This window comes from Takifugu rubripes, chromosome 1 (assembly GCF_901000725.2).
Source record: "Takifugu rubripes chromosome 1, fTakRub1.2, whole genome shotgun sequence".
In the NCBI taxonomy this organism is placed as follows: domain Eukaryota; kingdom Metazoa; phylum Chordata; class Actinopteri; order Tetraodontiformes; family Tetraodontidae; genus Takifugu; species Takifugu rubripes.
The window spans coordinates 28,835,031-28,855,364 of NC_042285.1; the positions used below are offsets into that span (position 1 = coordinate 28,835,031).

The 20,334-nt window shown below is 52.1% G+C and overlaps 1 protein-coding gene across 1 annotated transcript in view; it reads left to right on the top strand.

Moving 5' to 3' along the window:
• ttn.2 (titin, tandem duplicate 2) overlaps nt 1-20,334 on the top strand; it is a 166,824-nt gene that overhangs the window by 102,848 nt on the left and 43,642 nt on the right. Inside the window, 41 exon segments of the mRNA XM_029837082.1 lie at nt 22-321; nt 768-1,082; nt 1,204-1,424; nt 1,892-2,042; nt 2,112-2,393; nt 3,738-4,040; nt 4,162-4,467; nt 4,581-4,862; nt 4,944-5,131; nt 5,210-5,321; nt 5,399-5,537; nt 5,844-6,007; nt 6,079-6,227; nt 6,323-6,479; nt 6,556-6,837; nt 6,935-7,234; nt 7,388-7,681; nt 7,760-9,764; nt 9,881-10,568; nt 10,656-10,920; nt 11,026-11,352; nt 11,467-11,751; nt 11,855-12,154; nt 12,244-12,546; nt 12,647-12,922; nt 13,138-13,437; nt 13,565-13,867; nt 13,969-14,268; nt 14,358-14,645; nt 14,785-15,087; nt 15,237-15,539; nt 15,625-15,930; nt 16,315-16,602; nt 16,683-16,973; nt 17,156-17,443; nt 17,527-18,114; nt 18,386-18,490; nt 18,571-18,768; nt 18,858-19,154; nt 19,297-19,884; nt 20,007-20,309. Coding sequence (XP_029692942.1) covers nt 22-321; nt 768-1,082; nt 1,204-1,424; nt 1,892-2,042; nt 2,112-2,393; nt 3,738-4,040; nt 4,162-4,467; nt 4,581-4,862; nt 4,944-5,131; nt 5,210-5,321; nt 5,399-5,537; nt 5,844-6,007; nt 6,079-6,227; nt 6,323-6,479; nt 6,556-6,837; nt 6,935-7,234; nt 7,388-7,681; nt 7,760-9,764; nt 9,881-10,568; nt 10,656-10,920; nt 11,026-11,352; nt 11,467-11,751; nt 11,855-12,154; nt 12,244-12,546; nt 12,647-12,922; nt 13,138-13,437; nt 13,565-13,867; nt 13,969-14,268; nt 14,358-14,645; nt 14,785-15,087; nt 15,237-15,539; nt 15,625-15,930; nt 16,315-16,602; nt 16,683-16,973; nt 17,156-17,443; nt 17,527-18,114; nt 18,386-18,490; nt 18,571-18,768; nt 18,858-19,154; nt 19,297-19,884; nt 20,007-20,309 — 13,443 coding nt within the window.

A 20,334-nucleotide genomic window follows, 5' to 3' on the forward strand; every position in this document is an offset into this window, starting at 1 on the left:
ATGGCTGTTTCTGCCCTACAGGACCACCTGGCCCCCCCGTCGGACCAGTCAAGTTCACTGAGGTCTTTGCAGAGAGGATTGGCCTGGCCTGGAATCCACCCACAGAGGATGGTGGATCCAAGATCACCAACTATGTTGTGGAGAAGCGTGAGGACAACAGAAAGTCTTGGGTCCACGTCTCCAATGACCCTAAGGAGTGTGCCTTTGTAGTCACTCGCCTGACAGAAAACCACGAGTATGAGTTCAGGATCATGGCCCAGAACAAGTTTGGGGTCGGCCCCCCACTGCTCAGTGAGCCCGAGAAGGCTCGGAACCTCTTCAGTAAGTTCAGATCACAGCAAAAAGACTTCATCATTATTTCATGTGTATGAATGTGATGAAGGGCTTTGTAAAGAACATCTAAATAACAACACATAAATAATCATATAAGCAGCATTCAGGAAAAGAAATACATTCATTCTGTCTGAGAAATAGTTTGTATTTTGAGGTGTTCTGGTAGTCGGGGAAGGTGCCAGAACACCTCCAGAGCACTGCTGAGGTGCCCTTGAGCAAGGCACCGAACACACAAGTGCTCATATAGGGGCCTGCGATGACCTGGGGGCTCCTCCAGGGGGCTCCTGCCTCCTCCCCGAGAGCCCGAGAGGGAAAAAGCGGTTAAAAAGACTGTTGTCAACAATCAAATTAGAGTTGATATAAACCTAAAATCTCTTCCAAAGGGCGTGTTTGTGTTGATTGATGACGATTATTGATGCTTGATCATCCTGCAGCCGTCCCAGGTCAGTGTGAGAAGCCCACTGTAACTGAGGTGTGTCTGGAGTCCATGACCGTCAACTGGGAGGAACCCCAATATGATGGCGGCTCCCCCGTCACTGGCTACTTCATTGAGAAGAAGGAGACCACCTCAAAGCGCTGGGCCCGTGTCAACCGGGACCCCATCCGAGCGCTGCCCTTGGGCAACAACTGGGATGTGACGGGTCTGCTGGAGGGTGCTGTGTACCAGTTCAGAGTCAGTGCTGTGAATGCTGCTGGGTGTGGTCTGCCCAGCGTGCCCTCTGACCCCGTTCTGTGCAGAGACCCCATCAGTAAGAACGCTTTGAAAGTCATACCAGCAACTCACAGCTTAAAAATCCAATCAAATCAGGATTCAGCTGCTTCTGTGAGAGGCTCAGTGAAGAAACCAGATTCTCGTATGTGCCTGTTTAGAGCCTCCTGGGCCTCCTACTCCCAAAGTGATCGACTGGACCAGGTCGTCGGTGGAGCTGGAATGGATCCCTCCTTTATTGGACGGCGGCTCAAAGGTTACAGGATATGTGGTGGAGTTCAGAGAGGTGAACAAGGAGGAGGAGGAGAAGAAAGCTCAGAGGAGGCTGCTGCTCAGTGACACCGAGGAAAAGGAGGCCGACAGTGACGAAGGCTGGGAGAAGGTAGAAAAGCTGCTCTCAAAAAAAGGGGATGTTGGGATATGTCAGTTATAATATGTGCACCATTTAATATGAATGTGCACAGCGTAAACGATTTAAAACTAGCAGTGTTCTGTGGTATTTTGCAAAAAGAAAGTGAATGCTATTAAGAAAAGTGTGTTTTTTTGGTAGGTTTTTTAAATTACGGATCCACAGACACTAAATTTCCAAAATTGCGTCTGACGCTGGACTTTAGTTCCTGAGTTAAACTTGAGTTCCTGAGTTAAACTTTAGTTCCTGAGTTAAACTTGAGTTCCTGAGTTAAACTTGAGTTCCTGAGTTAAACTTTAGTTCCTGAGTTAAACTTGAGTTCCTGAGTTAAACTTGAGTTCCTGAGTTAAACTTTAGTTCCTGAGTTAAACTTGAGTTCCTGAGTTAAACTTGAGTTCCTGAGTTAAACTTTAGTTCCTGAGTTTGTTACTGGTTTGCAGGTAAAGGACACAGAAATCAGAGGAACCAAGTTTGTGGTTGCCGGTCTGAAGGCAGGTGGGCTGTACCGCTTCAGGGTCCGAGCCGTGAACGCCGCTGGCGTGGGAGAGCCAGGACTTGTGTCAGAAGTGATTGAAGTCAAGGACAGAACAAGTGAGTTCACTAAACATTGATTAATTGCTCTGAGCTGAACACACTTTAATAAACACCTAACTTCTCCAGTTCCTCCTGAGATGGACTTGGATGCTTCAGTAAAGGAGAAGATCGTGGTCCATGCTGGCGCCACCATTCGCATCATCGCCTATGTGTCAGGTAAACCTGCCCCACAGATCAGCTGGTGCCGAGATGATGCCGAGGTGCCCAAAGAGGCCAAGATTGAGACCACAGGCATCTCCAACTCCCTGGTCATCAAGAACTGCAAGAGGCAGCACCAAGGAATCTACACTCTGATAGCCAAGAACGAGGGTGGGGAGAGAAGGAAGGCCGTCATCGTTGAGGTCCTGGGTGAGTGGGTGCCACCAGACGCATCGTGAGACAGGCTGTGAATGTGAGACAGGCCGTGAACGTGAGACAGGCCATGAGTGTGAGACAGGCTGTGAACGTGAGACAGGCCGTGAGTGTGAGACAGGCTGTGAGTGTGAGACAGGCCGTGAACATGAGACAGGCCGTGAGTGTGAGACAGGCCGTGAGGAGTGTGAGACAGGCCGTGAGTGTGAGACAGGCAGTGAGTGTGAGACAGGCCGTGAATGTGAGACAGGCCGTGAATGTGAGACAGGCTGTGAATGTGAGACAGGCCATGAGTGTGAGACAGGCCGTGAATGTGAGACAGGCCGTGAGCGTGAGACAGGCCATGAATGTGAGACAGGCCGTGAGCGTGAGACAGGCCGTGAGCGTGAGACAGGCCGTGAGCGTGAGAGAGGCCGTGAGTGTGAGAGAGGCCGTGAGTGTGAGAGAGGCCGTGAACATGAGACAGGCCGTGAGTGTGAGACAGGCCGTGAATGTGAGACAGGCCGTGAATGTGAGACAGGCTGTGAATGTGAGACAGGCTGTGAACGTGAGACAGGCCATGAGTGTGAGACAGGCTGTGAGTGTGAACCAGGCCGTGAGTGTGAGACAGGCCGTGAGTGTGAGACAGGCTGTGAGTGTGAACCAGGCCGTGAATGTGAGACAGGCTGTGAATGTGAGACAGGCCGTGAGTGTGAAACAGGCCGTGAGTGTGAGACAGGCCGTGAGCGTGAGACAGGCCGTGAGCGTGAGACAGGCCATGAATGTGAGACAGGCCGTGAGTGTGAAACAGGCCGTGAGCGTGAGACAGGCCGTGAGCGTGAGACAGGCCGTGAGTGTGAGACAGGCCGTGAGTGTGAGACAGGCCGTGAGTGTGAGACAGGCTGTGAACGTGAGACAGGCCGTGAGTGTGAGACAGGCCGTGAACGTGAGACAGGCCGTGAGTGTGAGACAGGCTGTGAACGTGAGACAGGCCGTGAGCGTGAGACAGGCCGTGAGTGTGAGACAGGCTGTGAACGTGAGACAGGCCATGAGCGTGAGACAGGCCGTGAGTGTGAGACAGGCTGTGAACGTGAGACAGGCCGTGAGCGTGAGACAGGCCGTGAGTGTGAGACAGGCTGTGAACGTGAGACAGGCCGTGAGCGTGAGACAGGCCGTGAGTGTGAGACAGGCCGTGAGTGTGAGACAGGCCGTGAGTGTGAGACAGGCTGTGAACGTGAGACAGGCCATGAGCGTGAGACAGGCCATGAGCGTGAGACAGGCTGTGAGTGTGAGACAGGCTGTGAGTGTGAGACAGGCCGTGAGTGTGAGACAGGCGTCTCACCTTTTCCTCCCTCCCTCCAGACGTCCCTGGTCCCGTTGGACTCCCCTTCTCTGGTGAGAACCTCACCAACGACTCCTGCAGACTCACCTGGTACTCTCCTGAAGACAACGGAGGCTCCGCCATCACCAACTACATCATCGAGAAGAGGGAGTCGGACCGCATGGGCTGGACCTCGGTGTCCTACACAGTGACCAGGAACAACGCAGTGGTGCAGGGGCTCCTGGACGGGAAGGGATACTTCTTCAGGATCGCAGCAGAGAACATCATTGGGATGGGACCGTTTATTGAAACGGACAAGATGGTTCTCATCAAAGATCCCATCTGTAAGTCAGAGAGAACCTCCGTGTCGTTTAGCCCTAGATCGGCACCACAGTCGGGTCGGTGGAACGGTTGTTCTGGGTAGAAACCCAAGCACTGAGCTCTGTGATGTGATGTCTTGTGTAGCGGTTCCGGAGCGTCCCGAGGACCTGGTCATCTCTGCGGTGTCCAAGAACTCCATCTCTGTGGCCTGGAGGCCGCCCAAGTACGACGGTGGTGCTGAGGTGACCCAGTATGTTCTGGAGTCCCGTATGATCGGCCGGGACAACTTTGTGCGCGTGGGCGGCGAGACAAAGCTGATGGACAGAACGTTCACACTCGCTGGACTGAAGGAGGGATCCAGTCATGAGTTCAGGGTCTCGGCCGTCAACCAGGTGGGCCAGGGGAAACCGTCCTTCGCCACCAAGCCCGTTCAGTGCAAGGATGACCTCGGTGAGTGGCCGCGGCCTACCGGAGCAACGGGTTCCATTCTATCTCTCGTAGTCTCCAACGTTCTTCTGCTGAGCAGCAGGTTTGCATAACGGACCTCTCAAATGTTCCCCCAGAACCACCCACTCTTGAGCTGGACATACGTGAAAAGCTGATGGTGAAGGTGGGCGACAGCTGCACCGTGTCAGGCCGCTTCAGTGGCAGGCCAGTTCCAGCTCTCACCTGGACAAAGAACAGCGAGGAGCTGAAGGCAGATGAGCAGATCAACCTTCATAGCACTGCCCACCACCTGAGCCTCACCATCATCAAAGCCAGGAGGGAACACAGCGGCTGCTACGGGGTGAAGGTGGAGAACGCTGCAGGATCTCGCTCAGGAGCCTGCACCATCACTGTTGTTGGTGAGGCACCGCTCAAAACCTGCGTAACCACCTGTTTAGCAACATAAAGAACTCAGAAAGATCAACCTGTCCTCCTATCAGACCGCCCTCAGCCGCCACAGGGTCCCGTGGTTTTTGATGAGGTCTACAGGAACTTTATGGTCATCTCCTGGAACCCCCCTCTAGATGATGGTGGTTGTGCTATCTCCAACTACATTATTGAGAAGAGAGACACCAACAGAGACTTGTGGATGCCCGTCACCTCCTCCTGCACCAGGACCACCTGCAAGGTGGGCTCCTGAGAACCTGGAACACAAACACCCTCGTTTCATCACATCAGTTAAACAGCTGCTGGTTTTTCCCTGCAGGTGCCAAAGCTGATTGAAGGCCGTGAATATATCATCAGAATCATGGCTCAGAACCTCTATGGCATCAGCGACCCTCTAGAGTCTGGTGAAACTAAAGCCAGAGACATCTACAGTAGGTCCAGAGAACTCCACCAGCACAGGGAGTCCTGGTCCAGCTCTAACCTGTGGACATGTGTGTGTTCCCCACAGAGGTGCCTGATGCTCCCAAACAGCCCACAGTGCTGGAGGTTTACCACGACTCTGCTCTCATCCGCTGGGAACCACCTGCGGATGGAGGGAAACCCATCACAGGTTACATCATAGAGAGGAAGGAGACCATGGCCAACAGGTGAACCACCACGGATCTGTGGGAGGAGGCTGGCCATCTGAACGTCCTTGTGGCTTCTTGAAGATATTTTGCCTTTCATCCTTTCTCAATTCTAACTGCTGGGAATCCCTCATATTATTGTGCTGATGAAGCCAATGGGATGAGAGGAGAAATGTCTTCAAAAAGCCTCCAGGAGGCCCGGTGGACCCACGCAGAGCTGGATCTCTGCCCTTAATGATTGGGAACATTCTTCATCTCCGTTAAACCTCTTTAACCAGTTTCATGATGAGGTGAACGTCAACATTCCTCCACTCTTTCTGCTTCCAGGTGGGTTCGCTGCAACACGGAGAGAATCCATCCCAAGGTTGAGTACTGGGTCATGGATCTTCTGAAGGGTTGCGAGTATGAGTTCCGTGTCAGCGCTGAGAATGAGGTTGGAGCCGGAGATCCAAGTCCGCCATCCAAACCTGTGTTTGCTAAAGATCCCATAGGTATGTGGTTCTGGCCGCGGGATTCTGCTGGAATTTGACTCCCTAAAGAATCTCTGCTGCTTCTCCCACAGTGAAACCAGGTCCACCGATAAACCTGAAGGTTATCGACTTCACCAAAGAGTCAGTGACGCTGTCGTGGCTTCCACCCACTGACACTGGCCGAGGGAAGATTTTTGGATACCTGCTGGAGTTCCAGAAAGCTGGGGAAGAGTGGACCAAGGTCAGGAAGTCCACTGTTCAGTTTACCTCCCAAACTCACCTCATCTTTGATGACCTTCTCACCTACCAACCGTTTTCCTACAAATCTGTGTGCAGGTGAACCACACTCCAGACTCCTGCCAGGAAACCAAGTTTAAGGTGATAAACCTAGAAGAAGACGCTCTGTTCAACTTCAGGGTCATGGCTGTGAACGCTGCAGGGGAATCTGACCCCACCTACCTCAAAGAGCCAATCAGGGTGCAGGACAGACTCGGTGAGTCTTTAAAAACCTCTACTCGGTTCTCCTGAAGCGGTAAGTTAATAACCATTCCCATGTCTTTGTCTTCTAGAGCCCCCAGAACTGCTGCTGGATGCTGGGATGACCCGCGAGGTGAAGGCCCTGGCCGGCACCCACATCACGCTGATGGCCACCATCAAAGGAGTCCCATTCCCAACCGTCACGTGGAAAAAGAATGATGCTGAGGTGCCGCCCAGGGCTGACATCGAGACCTCCCAGGCAGACAGCAAGCTGGTGATAAGGTTCTGTACTCGTGCGGATTGTGGAGACTACACCTTGACAGTGGAAAACCCGGCTGGATCCAAGACCGCTACCTGCACCGTTCTTGTTCTTGGTAAAACATCTTTATCTGCAGTAGAGACCTGCTATTTAGTCACGAGTCATTTGCTCATTTATTTCAACACCCTTTGATTTTTGGTTCCTTTTTCCAGACAAACCTGGTCCCATCCAACACCTCCGGGTGTCCGACGTCAGGAGTGACTCAGCCTACCTCTCCTGGAAGGACCCGGAGGACAGCGGTGGTGCTCGCATCACTAACTTTGTGGTGGAGAAGAAGGATACTGCATCCACTCAGTGGGTCCCTGTGTGCTCCACATCCAAGAAGCGCAGCATGATGCTGAAGCACCTGATGGAGGGAACGGCGTACTCCTTCCGAGTCGCTGCTGAGAACCAGTATGGCCGCAGCGAGTACGTTGAGACCCCGAAGGCCATCAAGGCCATGAATCCGCTGTGTGAGTAGCGTCAAAATCTTGGTGTCTTTCATTTTCCCTGAACCTTTCCCTCAAATGCTCCTCTTTTTTCCTCAACTAAGAGGAGCCTGGAGAAGCATCGCTCCCTTCGAAGGACACGTTGACACCTAAATGTCTCTTTTCTGGTCCCTCCAGTCCCCCCTGGTCCTCCCAAAGACCTGCACCACACGGACGTGGATAAGACTGAGGTCTGGCTGGCCTGGAACTGGCCTGACCGCAATGGAGGAAGTGAGATTACGGGATTCCTGGTGGAGTTTCAGGAGGAAGGAGAGAAAGAGTGGGATGAATGGAAGACTGTCAGCATTCCAGAAAGTCATGTGACTGGTCTGGAAGAAGGAAAGACGTATCGCTTTAGAGTGAGAGCTGAGAATGCCATCGGCCTCAGCCGACCTGATACCACCTTGCCGATCCTGTGCCAGGAGAAACTGGGTGAGTGACACTTCCAGTGTGAATCAGCCGGCGACTGTTGAGAGAGTGGGGAGAATAACCAGCTCTGTGTCTCCATAGTGCCCCCTGTTGTCGAGGTGGATGTTAAGCTCATTGAAGGCATCATCGTAAAGGCCGGCACCACCATCAGACTGCCAGCTATCATGAGAGGAATTCCCATTCCCACTGCCAAATGGTCAATGGAAGGAGAGGAGATTAGCAGCCAGGGCAACACCAAGATCGACACTGACAACTTCTCCACTGTGTTGAGTATTAATGAGTGCACGAGGAATCACAGTGGCACGTACCTGCTGACCGTGTCCAACCCAGCCGGTACAAAGACAGCGGCCTTAAACGTCACTGTGCTGGACGTTCCTGCTGCACCCATTGGCCCCGTCGACATCCTGGAGGTCACTCCAGACTCCATGAAGATCGAATGGCGTCCTCCAAAAGACGACGGAGGTAGTGCCATTACCAACTACATTGTGGAAAAGAGAGAGTCCAAAAAGGAGACCTGGGGAGGTGTAAGCTCCAGCAGCCTTGCTACAAACCTCGACATCACACGTCTGCAGAAGGGCGTGGAGTATGTGGTCCGCATCCGTGCTCAGAACAAGATGGGTATCGGTGCTCCTCTGGAGAGCAAGCCCACCGTTGCTGAGCACTCCTTCATGCCACCCAGCCCACCTGGAAAGCCCCAGGCCTCTGACGTCTCAGAGGATGCGGTGCTGCTCGGCTGGACCATGCCCTTGTCTGACGGTGGCAGCCAGATCACAGGATACATCATTGAACGCCGCCACAAGGGAGGCAAATGGATCCGTGTTAACAGGACCCCCTGTAAGGACATGAGGTACAAGGTTTTAGGTCTGTTTGAGGGGAACAATTATGAGTTCAGAGTGTTTGCTGAGAACATCGCTGGGTACAGTGGTCCCTCCCCCATCTCTGACCCCTGCAAGCCCTGCAGGCCCATCACTGTTCCTGGCCCACCTGTCAACCCCAAAGTTAAGGATTACAGCAAAACCACCGTTGACCTGGTTTGGACCAAGCCCACCAAAGATGGGGGCAGCCCCATCCTGGGCTACAGTGTGGAAATGAAGAAGGCTGACACTGAAGACTGGAAGAAAGTGAACCTGGATGACTTCATTAAGCTGTGTGCCTACACAGTAAAGGGTCTCGAAGAAGGTGTGACCTACAGATTCAGAGTCTTCGCCTCAAACATGGTTGGAGATGGAGAATCCAGAGAAGTCCCAGAGTCTGTCGTGGCTCAGGACATTCTCATCCCCCCAGAGATTGAGATGGAAGCAACCTGCCGGGAGCGTGTCACTGTGCGTGTTGGACACAACATTAATATCATTGGCTACATCAAAGCCCGCCCAGAACCAGAAGTGATCTGGTCCAAACAAGACACCGTTCTGGAGAGCAGCAAACGTGTCACCATCATTCAGAACCTCCCAGTGGTGCACCTTCGGATCAAGGAAGCCACGAGAGCCGACCATGGCAAGTACATCCTGAAGGCTTCCAACGAGGGCGGTGAAGCCTCGTGTACCATCACAGTTAACGTGCTGGACCGACCCAGCCACTGCCAGAATCTGCACACCACGTATGCCACCAAGGAATCGTGCATGATTAACTGGGAAGCCCCGAAGGACAACGGTGGATCGGAGATCACCAACTACATTGTGGAGTGCCGAGAGCCCAGCATTAGAATGTGGTCCATGATCTCCTCTAATTGTACCAATCGCAAGATCAAGGCCAAGCTGATGGAGGGCCACGAATACCTATTCCGGGTCTGTGCTGAAAATAAGATTGGGCTGGGGCCCTGTGTGGAAACCAAAACTCCTTTGTTGGCCATTGATCCCCTTGAGAAGCCAGGTGAGCCTGAAAATTTCAGAGTGACCGACATTGGTAAGAACCACGTGTACCTGAGGTGGAGGAAGCCCGACTACGACGGCGGCAGCCCCAACCTGTCCTATAATCTGGAATGCAAAGCCAAAGATGCGGAACAGTGGGACAAGCTCAACACCGGCCTTCTCACTGACACCTTCTTTCTTGCTGACAAATGCATGGAGAACCAGACTTACACTTTCAGGTAATCCTAGTATTTCTGTTTTAAAAAGATTTTTTTTCCTCTCGTGTGTGTTCCTTGAGGTAGACCTTTCTAATGTACGTCAGTCCTAAACTAAAACTGGTTTGTTTTTCATGCAGGGTGCAGACTGTTAACGAAGGAGGTGAGAGTGCTTGGGTCAAACTCTCTGATATTTTGGTGAAGGAGGAGATCCAGAAGCCGGTCATTGACCTGAAGCTAGCTGGAACATTGACAGTAAAAGTTGGGGAATCCGTTAGAATTGAGGCGGCTTTGAGAGGAAAACCCCAACCTGAAGTCAAATGGATAAAGGACAAGGCTGTTGGAGACAACCCCAGGATCAGCTATGAGACTGGAACCGACTACTCCAAGTTCCTTTTGACCAAGTCCCGGCGCAGTGACACAGGAAAATACATCATCACGGCCACCAACTCAGCCGGGACCTTCACAGCCTATGCCAACATTAGTGTCCTGGATGTTCCTGGCGCGGTCAGAAACCTCAGGCTTACCGGCATTGGAGCGGACAAGTGCAGGGTGGTGTGGGATGCTCCAGAAGATGATGGTGGTTGTGAGGTGGACAGCTACATTGTGGAGAAATGTGAGACCAGGAGGATGGTCTGGTCAACATATTCAGCTTCTGTGGTCACACCCTACTGCAATGTCACGCGCCTGGTGGAGAGTAACGAATATATCTTCAGAGTAAGGGCTGAAAACAAGATGGGAACGGGCCCTGCTACGGAGACCAAGCCCGTTACTGTCAAAACTCAGTTCAACAAACCTGGACCCCCCGAGGCTCCTGAGGTCACCAAGGTGAGTTAGCAACTAAAATAGCTGCAAGGTCATCATCAGAAGGTCATCATTCGAGGAGCTGTTTCTGTCAACATCTCTGTGATGTAGGTGAACAAAGACGAGATGACGGTGGTCTGGGCCCCTCCTGAGAATGACGGTGGAAAGTCAATCACAGGCTACATTCTGGAGAGGAAGGAGAAGAGAGCAGTCCGCTGGGTGCCGTGCAACAAAAGCCCCATTTCCGAGAGACGCATGAAAGTCACCAACCTGATTCCCAATCATGAGTACCAGTTTAGGGTGAAGGCGGAGAACGAGGTGGGTCTAGGAGAGCCCAGCAAGCCCTGTAGGCCAATTGCAGCCAAAGATCCTATTGGTGAGTTTACATTGTCAGTGGATTCATGTAGATGTTCCTTGGAATGTTGGAAGATTTCAGGTGTTTTGGTATTTCAATATCGGGTTTTCTTGTTAACACCTGCAGAGCCCCCCGGCCCCCCTGCAGGCCTGAAAGTGAGTGACAGTACCAAGACCTCCATCACCCTGTCCTGGTCTAAACCAGTGTATGATGGTGGTGCTCCCATTATTGGCTACAGCCTGGACATGAGGCTGAAGAGTGAGAGTGACCCTGAGAAGCCTTCGGAGGGTTGGAAGAGAATTGACACCCGTGGCCCACTGGTGCTCACAGAGTTCACCATCGGCCAGCTCGATGAAAAGCAGGAGTATGAATTCAAAGTGTCCGCCCAAAACCAGGTGGGCTGGGGACGCCATGCCTACCTGAAGGAAGCTGTCTTCCCCAAAGAGATCCTGGGTAAGATTGAAGAAACTCTAATAATCACATCAGTTCTTGTTTCATGGGCTGTGATGAAATCAGAAGACCTTGGACGTGACCTCAAACCCATGTCTCTGTGTCTCTCTGCTACAGAGGCTCCGGAGATCGACCTGGATGCCAGCCTCAGAAAGGGCCTGGCCGTCAGGGCTGGATGCCCCATCCGGCTTTTCGCCGTGATCAGAGGGAGGCCGGCCCCTAAAGTTACCTGGAAGCGCCTTGGTGTGGACAACGTTATCCGCCGAGGTCACGTGGACCAGGTGGACACCATGTCCTTCCTGGTCATCCCGGAGAGCACGAGAGAGGATTCTGGACAATACTCGCTGCATCTGTCTAACTCCGCCGGGGAGAAGGCTGTGTTTGTGCGTGTGAAAGTGCTCGGTGAGAAACAGAGATGATCTACAAAGTTTTCACCACGGAATACGGAATTTCCTCTGCTGTATTTAAAGTTGGGAAGGTTGACAGTCAGTTCTATGTCCTGCAGATACTCCCGGCCCTGTTGGTGGACTGGAGGCATCGGATATCTCCAAGACAACCGCTCAGCTTGCTTGGTTACCACCAGAAAATGATGGCGGCAGCCCAATCCTCAACTACATTGTAGAGAAACGGGAGGTGGACCGGAAGACTTGGACAAAGTGCATAGAGGACCTGAAAAAAACCAGCTTCAAGGTGACCAACATGACACCGGGTATTGAGTACTACTTCAGAGTCACAGCCTGCAACAAGTACGGCGTTGGAGTTCCTCAGGACTCGCCCAAGTCCTACCTGGCTGTCGATCCAATCAGTGAGCTACCCTCTTAATAAACCCTCCCTTTGAGCCGCTACATTTTCCCTTGTTAACGCCGTCTAACCCGTGTGGTATGCTGCTTTAAGGTGAGCCTGACCCTCCAAAGAAGATGGATGTATTGGAGATCACTAAAAACAGCGCCACGCTGGGCTGGTTGAAGCCTCTCAGAGATGGAGGAGCCAAGATTAACGGCTATGTGGTGGACTACCAGGAGGAGGGGGCTCCTGAGGACAAGTGGACTCCGTATTCTGTGGTCAAAGACCTGACCATCGTGGTGGTGGGGCTGAAAGAAGGCAAGAAGTACAGGTTCAGAGTAGCAGCCAGGAATTCCGTAGGAGTTGGTTTGGCCCGAGAGGCGGAGGGAGTGTTTGAAATCAAGGAGCGGCTCAGTGAGTATACCCGCACAAGTTAATAGGTTTAACTAGTTGATGAGTCCAACTAGTTGCTGGTGGACAAAATGAAACAACTGCACCTTTTTTTGTATTCCAGTGGCCCCGAAAATCATCATGCCTGATGTTGTAACAGTCAGAGCTGGATCCAAGATGGTGGTCGAGGCCATCGTGGCTGGGAAACCTGCTCCATTTTGCAAGTGGAAGCAGGGTAGCGAGGACGTGCTGACCTCTGACCGCCTTTCTGTTGTCAAGACGCTGACCTCCTGCACACTGATCATCAAACACGTGACAAGGAAAGACAGCGGCTACTACAGCCTGTCAGCTGAGAACAGCACCGGGAAGGTCAACCAGATCCTGAGGGTCACTGTCATGGGTGAGGGTTCACCTTTTACAGGGTGTCAGCCTGACTGACCTTCTGCCTGTTTTTAATACTCTATTTATTATATGATTAAACTTGTTTCCTGGGTGGAGAGCGCTCTGTGGATCCCATCTGTTATTAGTGGCAGTAGTTTTGTCGAAACAGCTGTAATAAACAGGACTTGACTACTTCAGATCTGAACAAACACTAACCAACGGTTGTTCCACCAGACATCCCTGGACCACCTGAAGCTCCTCTGGAGGTCACGGAACAGGACATTGATGCTTGCACACTTCTCTGGAACTCCCCCCAGGAAGATGGTGGCAGCAACATCACTAATTACATCATAGAGAAGTGTGACATCAGCCAGGGTGACTGGGTCACCGTGTCTTCGTCCTGCACCAAAACGAGCTTCAGAATGACCAAACTGATTCCTGGCAAAGAGTATGGCTTCAGGGTCCGCGCTGAGAACAGGTTTGGCATCTCCGAACCCATCTACTCTGAGAGGATCATAGCCAGATATCCATTTGGTGAGTTTGGGCCACAGTTCTGCCTCCATTTCTGACCACAACGCTTCCGCGGGAGCACCCACTGTGTTTCAGCGAGCCAGGTTAACCTGCCAGTTATTGATCTACTCTTTTGTTTGTTCCACCAAAGATCCTCCCAGCGAGCCTCTGAACCTCCAGATCAATAAGATCAACAAGGACTTTGTTATTCTGTCATGGGAGCGTCCAACCAGTGATGGTGGATCCCCCATCACTGGATACTGTATTGAGAAGAAGGAGAGGAACAGTCTCCTGTGGGTTCGGGCCAATGAGTCTGTAGTCAAAGCCACACAGTACACCTGCTCCGGCCTGATGGAGGGTCTGGAGTACACCTTCAGGGTGTCAGCACTCAACCAGGCAGGGCAGGGCAAACCGTGCAAACAGACCGACTTCATCACTGCTCGAACCGCTGTTGGTGAGATGAGCTCCTTCAGTTTACCTCCAGCACCACAGAACATGGCCACAGAAGCAGGCTGGGAGCAAGGCCAAGTGTTAAATATCTCTGTTTCCGTTCAGACCCACCAGGTAAACCGGAACCTATGGACGTCACAAAGAACTCGGTCTCGCTGGTCTGGAGTCGTCCCAAGCACGACGGTGGCAGCAAGCTGATTGGCTACTACATGGAATACACCAAACTGCCAGAGGAGAAGTGGACACGCTGCAACGCCAACTGCATGGACATACAGACGGAGAACTATGTGGTCCACGGCCTGGAGGAGGGCCAGCAGTACCAGTTTAGAGTCATTGCCAAGACGGCCGTCAACACCAGCGTTGCCTCCGAGCTGTCGGACCCGATCCCCGTCATTGCAGAGAATGGTACGCCCCACATGCTCCACAGTCTTTCGCACCATCATTTCTTGATATTGAGTCCTGGATTTCTCTCTTCTCATCTCCACCTTGTCCAGTTCCTCCTCGTGTGGAGCTCGGCATCAACATGAAGAACCTGATTGTAGTGAAAGCTGGTGAAAACGTGTTCCTGGATGCTGAGGTGTTTGGCAAGCCTCTCCCTAAAGTGAGCTGGAAGAGAGACGGCGTCCCTCTGTTGCTCGCTGAAGGAATGAAGATGGCCCAGAAGAAGCACGTCCACCTGCTCGAGCTCTACTCTGTCACCAGGAAGGAGTCTGGAGATTACACCATCACGGCTGAGAACATCAATGGCAGCAAGTACGCCACCATCAAGGTCAAGGTGCTTGGTAAGTTCTCCTTTCATTCATTTACTGGTTTTATAGATAGAATTATGCATCATTTGTCATGTGAACATCAAGGATGAAGTATATTTTCTTCTGGTCACCTTTTTACCCCGTTATTACTCATCCACCATTTTCCCTGCAGACAAACCCGGACCTCCGGCCTCGGTGAAAACCACCAAGGTGTTTTCTGACCGTGTGAAACTGCGATGGGAGCCGCCGCTGGCAGATGGTGGCTCGGAGATCACCAACTACATCATAGAGAAGCGAGAGACGAGCAGGGCCAACTGGGCGCTGGTCACCTCCAACATTCACGGTCACATCACTGACTGCTCCGTGGAGAAACTCATCGAAGGACACGAGTATCAGTTCAGAGTCAGCGCTGAGAACCAGTACGGCGTGGGCGACCCGGTCATGACCGAGCCCGTCACAGTCAAGAACCCCTACGGTGGGTGCAGGGCCGCCGGACCAGCTCGGATGTTTCATTTCACCCGATGAATCGACATTCTTTAGTCTTTGGCTTTAAAATATCAGTTCCTGATTAATCAGTCGTAGCTGTTCTCTATTCTAAACAAGATGGCTGATTTCTTGTTCCAGATGTTCCCGGACCTTGTGAACCTCCCGTCATCACAAACATCACAAAGGACTCCATGACGGTGAGCTGGAAGGCCCCAGCTAACGATGGCAGAGCCCCCATCCTGGGATACATGTTGGAGAAACGGGAGGCCACTGAGCTGACCTGGGCCAAAGTGAACCGCCGGCCCGTCATCGACAGGACACTAAAAGCATCTCAGCTGACCGAGGGCTCTGAGTACGAGTTCAGAGTCATTGCCATCAACAAGGCTGGTCTGGGCAAACCCAGCGACGCGTCCAGTGCTGCGCTGGCTGTCGACCCCGTCTGTAAGCATGCCGTTATTGGCCAAGCCTCGCACAACCGCTCCATCTTATGTTGCACTTTATAATCATCGCTGCATAAATTCTGCAGATCCTCCCGGGCCACCTGCCTTCCCTAAAGTCGTGGACTCCACCAAGTCCTCCATTAGCCTTAGCTGGACCAAGCCAGCGTACGATGGCGGCTGCGAGATCATTGGCTACCTGGTGGAATGCAAGCGAGCCGAAGCAGAAGACTGGACCAAGTGCAACGTCCCAAAGAAACTCCAGGCCACCAAATTTCTGGTGACGAGCTTGATGGACAATACTGAGTACCAGTTCAGAGTCTTGGCACTCAACAAAATCGGCTTCAGTGAGCCCAGTGACGTCCCTGGGAACCACACGCCTAAAGACATCCTGCGTAAGCCTTTAGCTGAAGGTCTTCATGTTGACCAGGGTGCATGATAGAAAATGAGCCCAGGTTCATCTTCTCCCAATGGCTGGTCCCAGAAAGCCTCCTGGCCATGATATTTAGCCACGTAACCAGAGAGTAAAACGGCTCAGATGTAGAAAATATAGATGTGCCTTTAAATACCAGTAATAGCCAGAAACAGCAAAGGCCAAAAGGCCAAAGCAGGAACTGCTGCTCATGTATCACCTTCGGGACCCTGATGCTCGTTAAAAGCCTTTATTATCAGTTATGATGTCAAACAGAATGATCTGAGAATCAAATGTATGAAACCTGAGCAAACATGAGTGCTAAACGAGTGAATCATTTAATGTCTGATATTTGTCCGGTTTCCAGTCCCTCCTGAAGCTGAGTTGGACGCCGACTTGAGGAAAGCTTTGGTTCTCCGTGCTGGAGTCACCATGAGGATCTATGTTCCAGTGAGGGGCCGCCCCGCCCCAAAGGTCACGTGGACCAAAGTGAACTCCAACCTGAAGGAACGGCAGGGCTTGTTGATCAATACATCAGAGTGGGACACCTTCCTGATGCTTGAGGAGGTCAACAGATATGATGCTGGCAAATATGTGCTGACACTAGAGAACAGCAGCGGCTCCAAGAGCTACACCATTGTTGTCAAGGTCCTTGGTAAGAAAAGGAAGCTTTGGCCTAAGATCAAGCTTTCACTGACTTAAGACGCGTTCAATGATGGATTGGATCTCTTGCAGATTCCCCTGGACCTCCTGTAAACCTGACTGTGAAGGAGACGACCAGAAGCTACGCCTGGATCACCTGGGACCCCCCGCTGATAGATGGCGGCAGCCCAGTCAAAAGCTACGTCGTAGAGAAACGTCTGGCTGAGAGGAAAGCCTGGACCTGCGTGTCAGCGGAGTGCCCCAAAACATCATTCCGGATCACCAACCTGGAAGCAGGACAGGCCTACTGCTTCAGAGTGCTGGCGGAGAACAACTACGGCATCGGGGAGGGCTGTGAGACCCCTGGCAGCGTCCGAGCTTCAGGTACTCAGCTACACACCTAGTTTTAAAAATAAAAGCCACTGGCACTTTGTAATTAGGTGATATTAAGTGAAGTAGAAATATATTACACACCTGATTTTTTATAAACAACAAGAATCGCCACCAAAACGCCATAAACCTTATCTACAGAGCAGAGATAGTTCTAACGCCCCCTCCTCCTTCAGAGCAACCTGGGCCAGTGACAGAATTCAAAGCACTAAAGACCACCAAGAGCACGATCAGTCTTTCCTGGAGGAAGCCCATTAGTGACGGAGGAAGCTACATTACTGCGTATGTCCTGGAGCTGAGCGAAGGCGAGGACAAGTGGAGGCAGATCCACAAGGGCAAGGAGGCCTCACACACCATTAGTGAGCTGACGGAGGGCAAGGAGTACACGTTCAGAGTGAAGGCCCTCAACGAGTCTGGGGAGGGGCCGCCCTCTGAGCTCACAGTCGTGGCCAAGGACCAGTTTGGTGAGAAATCGTTCTGACTCGACCGTCCTGTCGGCTCCTCTGGGGGCCAATATCCATTCACAAGAACTGTTCTTTGCTTTTAGTTTTACCTGACTGCAACCTCAGTGATCTCCATGACAACTGCTACATTGTGAAGGAGGGCAGCACCACACGCATTAATATCCCGGTGACGGGTGTGCCCCACCCCACTGCCCTCTGGAAGAAGGGTGACACCATGCTGGGAGACACCGGTCGCATGTGTGTGGAAGCGTCTCCGGGTATCACCACGCTGCTGGTCAGAGACTGCCAGAGAGGAGATGCAGACACATACACCATCAACGTGAAGAACAGCGCCGGCTCCAAGGACTGCAAGTTCAGCCTCAAGGTGGTCGGCAAGCCCGGCATCTGTACCGGACCCATCCAGTTTGATGAGATCACCGCAGATGGGATCACCCTGGAATGGGGGCCGCCCAAAGATGACGGCGGTGCTGAGGTGTCCAACTACATTGTGGAGAAAAGAAGAACTACAGACAACAAATGGGCAACAGTCGCCTCTGCGATCCAGAAGACCAGCATGAGGGTGATCCGACTTCAGGAAGGGAAGGAGTACATCTTCAGAGTGTTTGCTGAGAACAAGTATGGCGTGGGAGAGCACCTGCGATCGGACCCAGTTATCGCCCAACACCCGTTCAGTGAGTAACGCCCGGGAAACAACCTTTGATCCATAGATGCGCGTACACTGATACGAGACACTGGAAATCCAAATTTACATTTTATTTCTTGCAATGAATTTCTAGTACAGCCAAAAACACAGTTCCCCTGAAACCTTAACCAAGAATTTGAGCAGGAACTATGAAGAAAGCTGTGTTTGATGATGGCGTTTTAGAACAGGTCGACCAAAAGGTCTTTGATGTTGCACGGGTACTTTCTCTCCTGAACCGCTCGCGCGTCCGTCTCTTCCAGACGTACCCGGGGCACCTGCACCTCCAGACATTGTAAGCATCCGCCATGAATCAGCTATTCTGACTTGGGACGATCCAAAGGACACCGGGGGCTCCCCGATTACAGGTAATGCAGCCGCTGGCATCGTTGTCGGTATCCAACAAACATGGGCTGGTTGACTGGATGTGACTTTTTGGGTCTCTCAGGATATCACGTGGAGTTTAAAGAAAGAAACAGTTTGATGTGGAAAAGAGCGAGCAAGACCCCTCTGAGGGTAAAGGAGTGCAGAGTCACTGGCCTGGTGGAAGGGTTGGAGTACGAGTTTAGAGTCCTTGCCATGAACATGGCAGGCCTGGGAAAGGCTAGCAGAGTCACCGAGGCTGTGGTGGCCCTGGACCCCATCGGTAAGTTGGCAGATCACAGGCATGTTTTTAAAACTGAGAGGGTTCTAAAGCTTCTGTTTATTTCAACATGTTTTCATGATCCTCTTTAGATCCACCTGGCAAGCCTGACGTCATTAATGTAACCAGGAACACAGTTACTCTGATGTGGACCCCTCCCAAATATGATGGTGGTCACAAGCTCACTGGTTACATGGTGGAGAAGATGGAAGCTGGTGGCAAGACCTGGATGAAGGCCAATCACGTCAACATCCAGGGCTGCGCCTACACCGTCACGGACCTGAAGGAGGGTTCTCAGTACCAGTTCAGGGTCAGGGCGAGGAATTCTGCTGGTGCTGTAGGTGTTCCTTCTGAGTCAACCGAGCTTCTGACCTGCAAGGATGAGTATGGTATGCCAATAAAAATCTATTGTAGTAGCGGTTAAAAAGTAATGAGGACATGTGGGTGAAGCGTTAAAATTCAGCAGATTTGTGAAGAAGGGTTTAGTTGAATGTGTTGTAGGTCCTGAAACTTGTCTTTGCCCCCCCACAGAGCCCCCAACAATCACTATTGATGAAGAAATGAAGGACGGCGTTAGAGTTATGGCTGGAGACACCATTGTGATTTCAGCCTCCAAAATTGTAGGCAAGCCTCCTCCGAGCTCTGTCTGGTCAAAGGGAGGCCGTGAGCTGAAGAGCTCCGACACCGTCAGCATCACCACCACCCCCACCTCCTCCACATTAGCCATCAAGTACGCAAGCCGCAAAAACACCGGGGAGTACACCATCACCGCCAGCAACCCCTTTGGCATCAAGGAGGAACATGTCAAAGTGAAGGTCCTGGATGTGCCTGGACCTCCAGGCCCCATTGAAGTCAGCAACATTTCTGCAGAGAAGTGCACGTTGACCTGGCTTCCCCCAGAGGAGGATGGAGGCTGCTCGATTAAGTCCTACCTCCTTGAGAAGAGAGAGACGAGCCGCTTGCAGTGGACCAAACTAGCAGAGAACGTCGTGGACTGCAGGCACGTAGCGAGCGGCTTGATCAAGGGCAATGAGTACATCTTCAGAGCGGCCGCTGTCAACCAGTATGGCACCGGAGACTTCAGCCAGTCTGGACCAGTAAAGATGACTGACAGCTTCCGTAAGTTTCTGTCTGTGTATTAAGAAATTCAAATCATTTAAGTGCAATGGACAGTATGAATTCACTCCCCCCCCCAAACAAGTCCTCTAAACAAACCTTTGTCTCACGATTCCTTTCATCAGGTCCGCCAGGTCCACCTTCTACCCCGGACGTTGATAACGTCAGTCGCAACGCTGTCACCATTTCATGGAAAAGACCGGCACAGGATGGAGGGAGCGACATCAGAGGATATTGTGTGGAAAGGAAAGAGAAACGGGGCATGAGATGGGTCCGAGCCAGCAAGAGAACCATCCCTGACCTGCGCTTCAAGGTGCAAGGCCTCAGTGAGGGTGTGGAGTATGAGTTCAGAGTCACGGCTGAGAACAAAGCTGGATTCGGGGAGCCGAGTGCGCCGTCACAGCCTGTAATGACAAAGGACATCGTTTGTAAGTAGAAGTAGACTTCTCACGT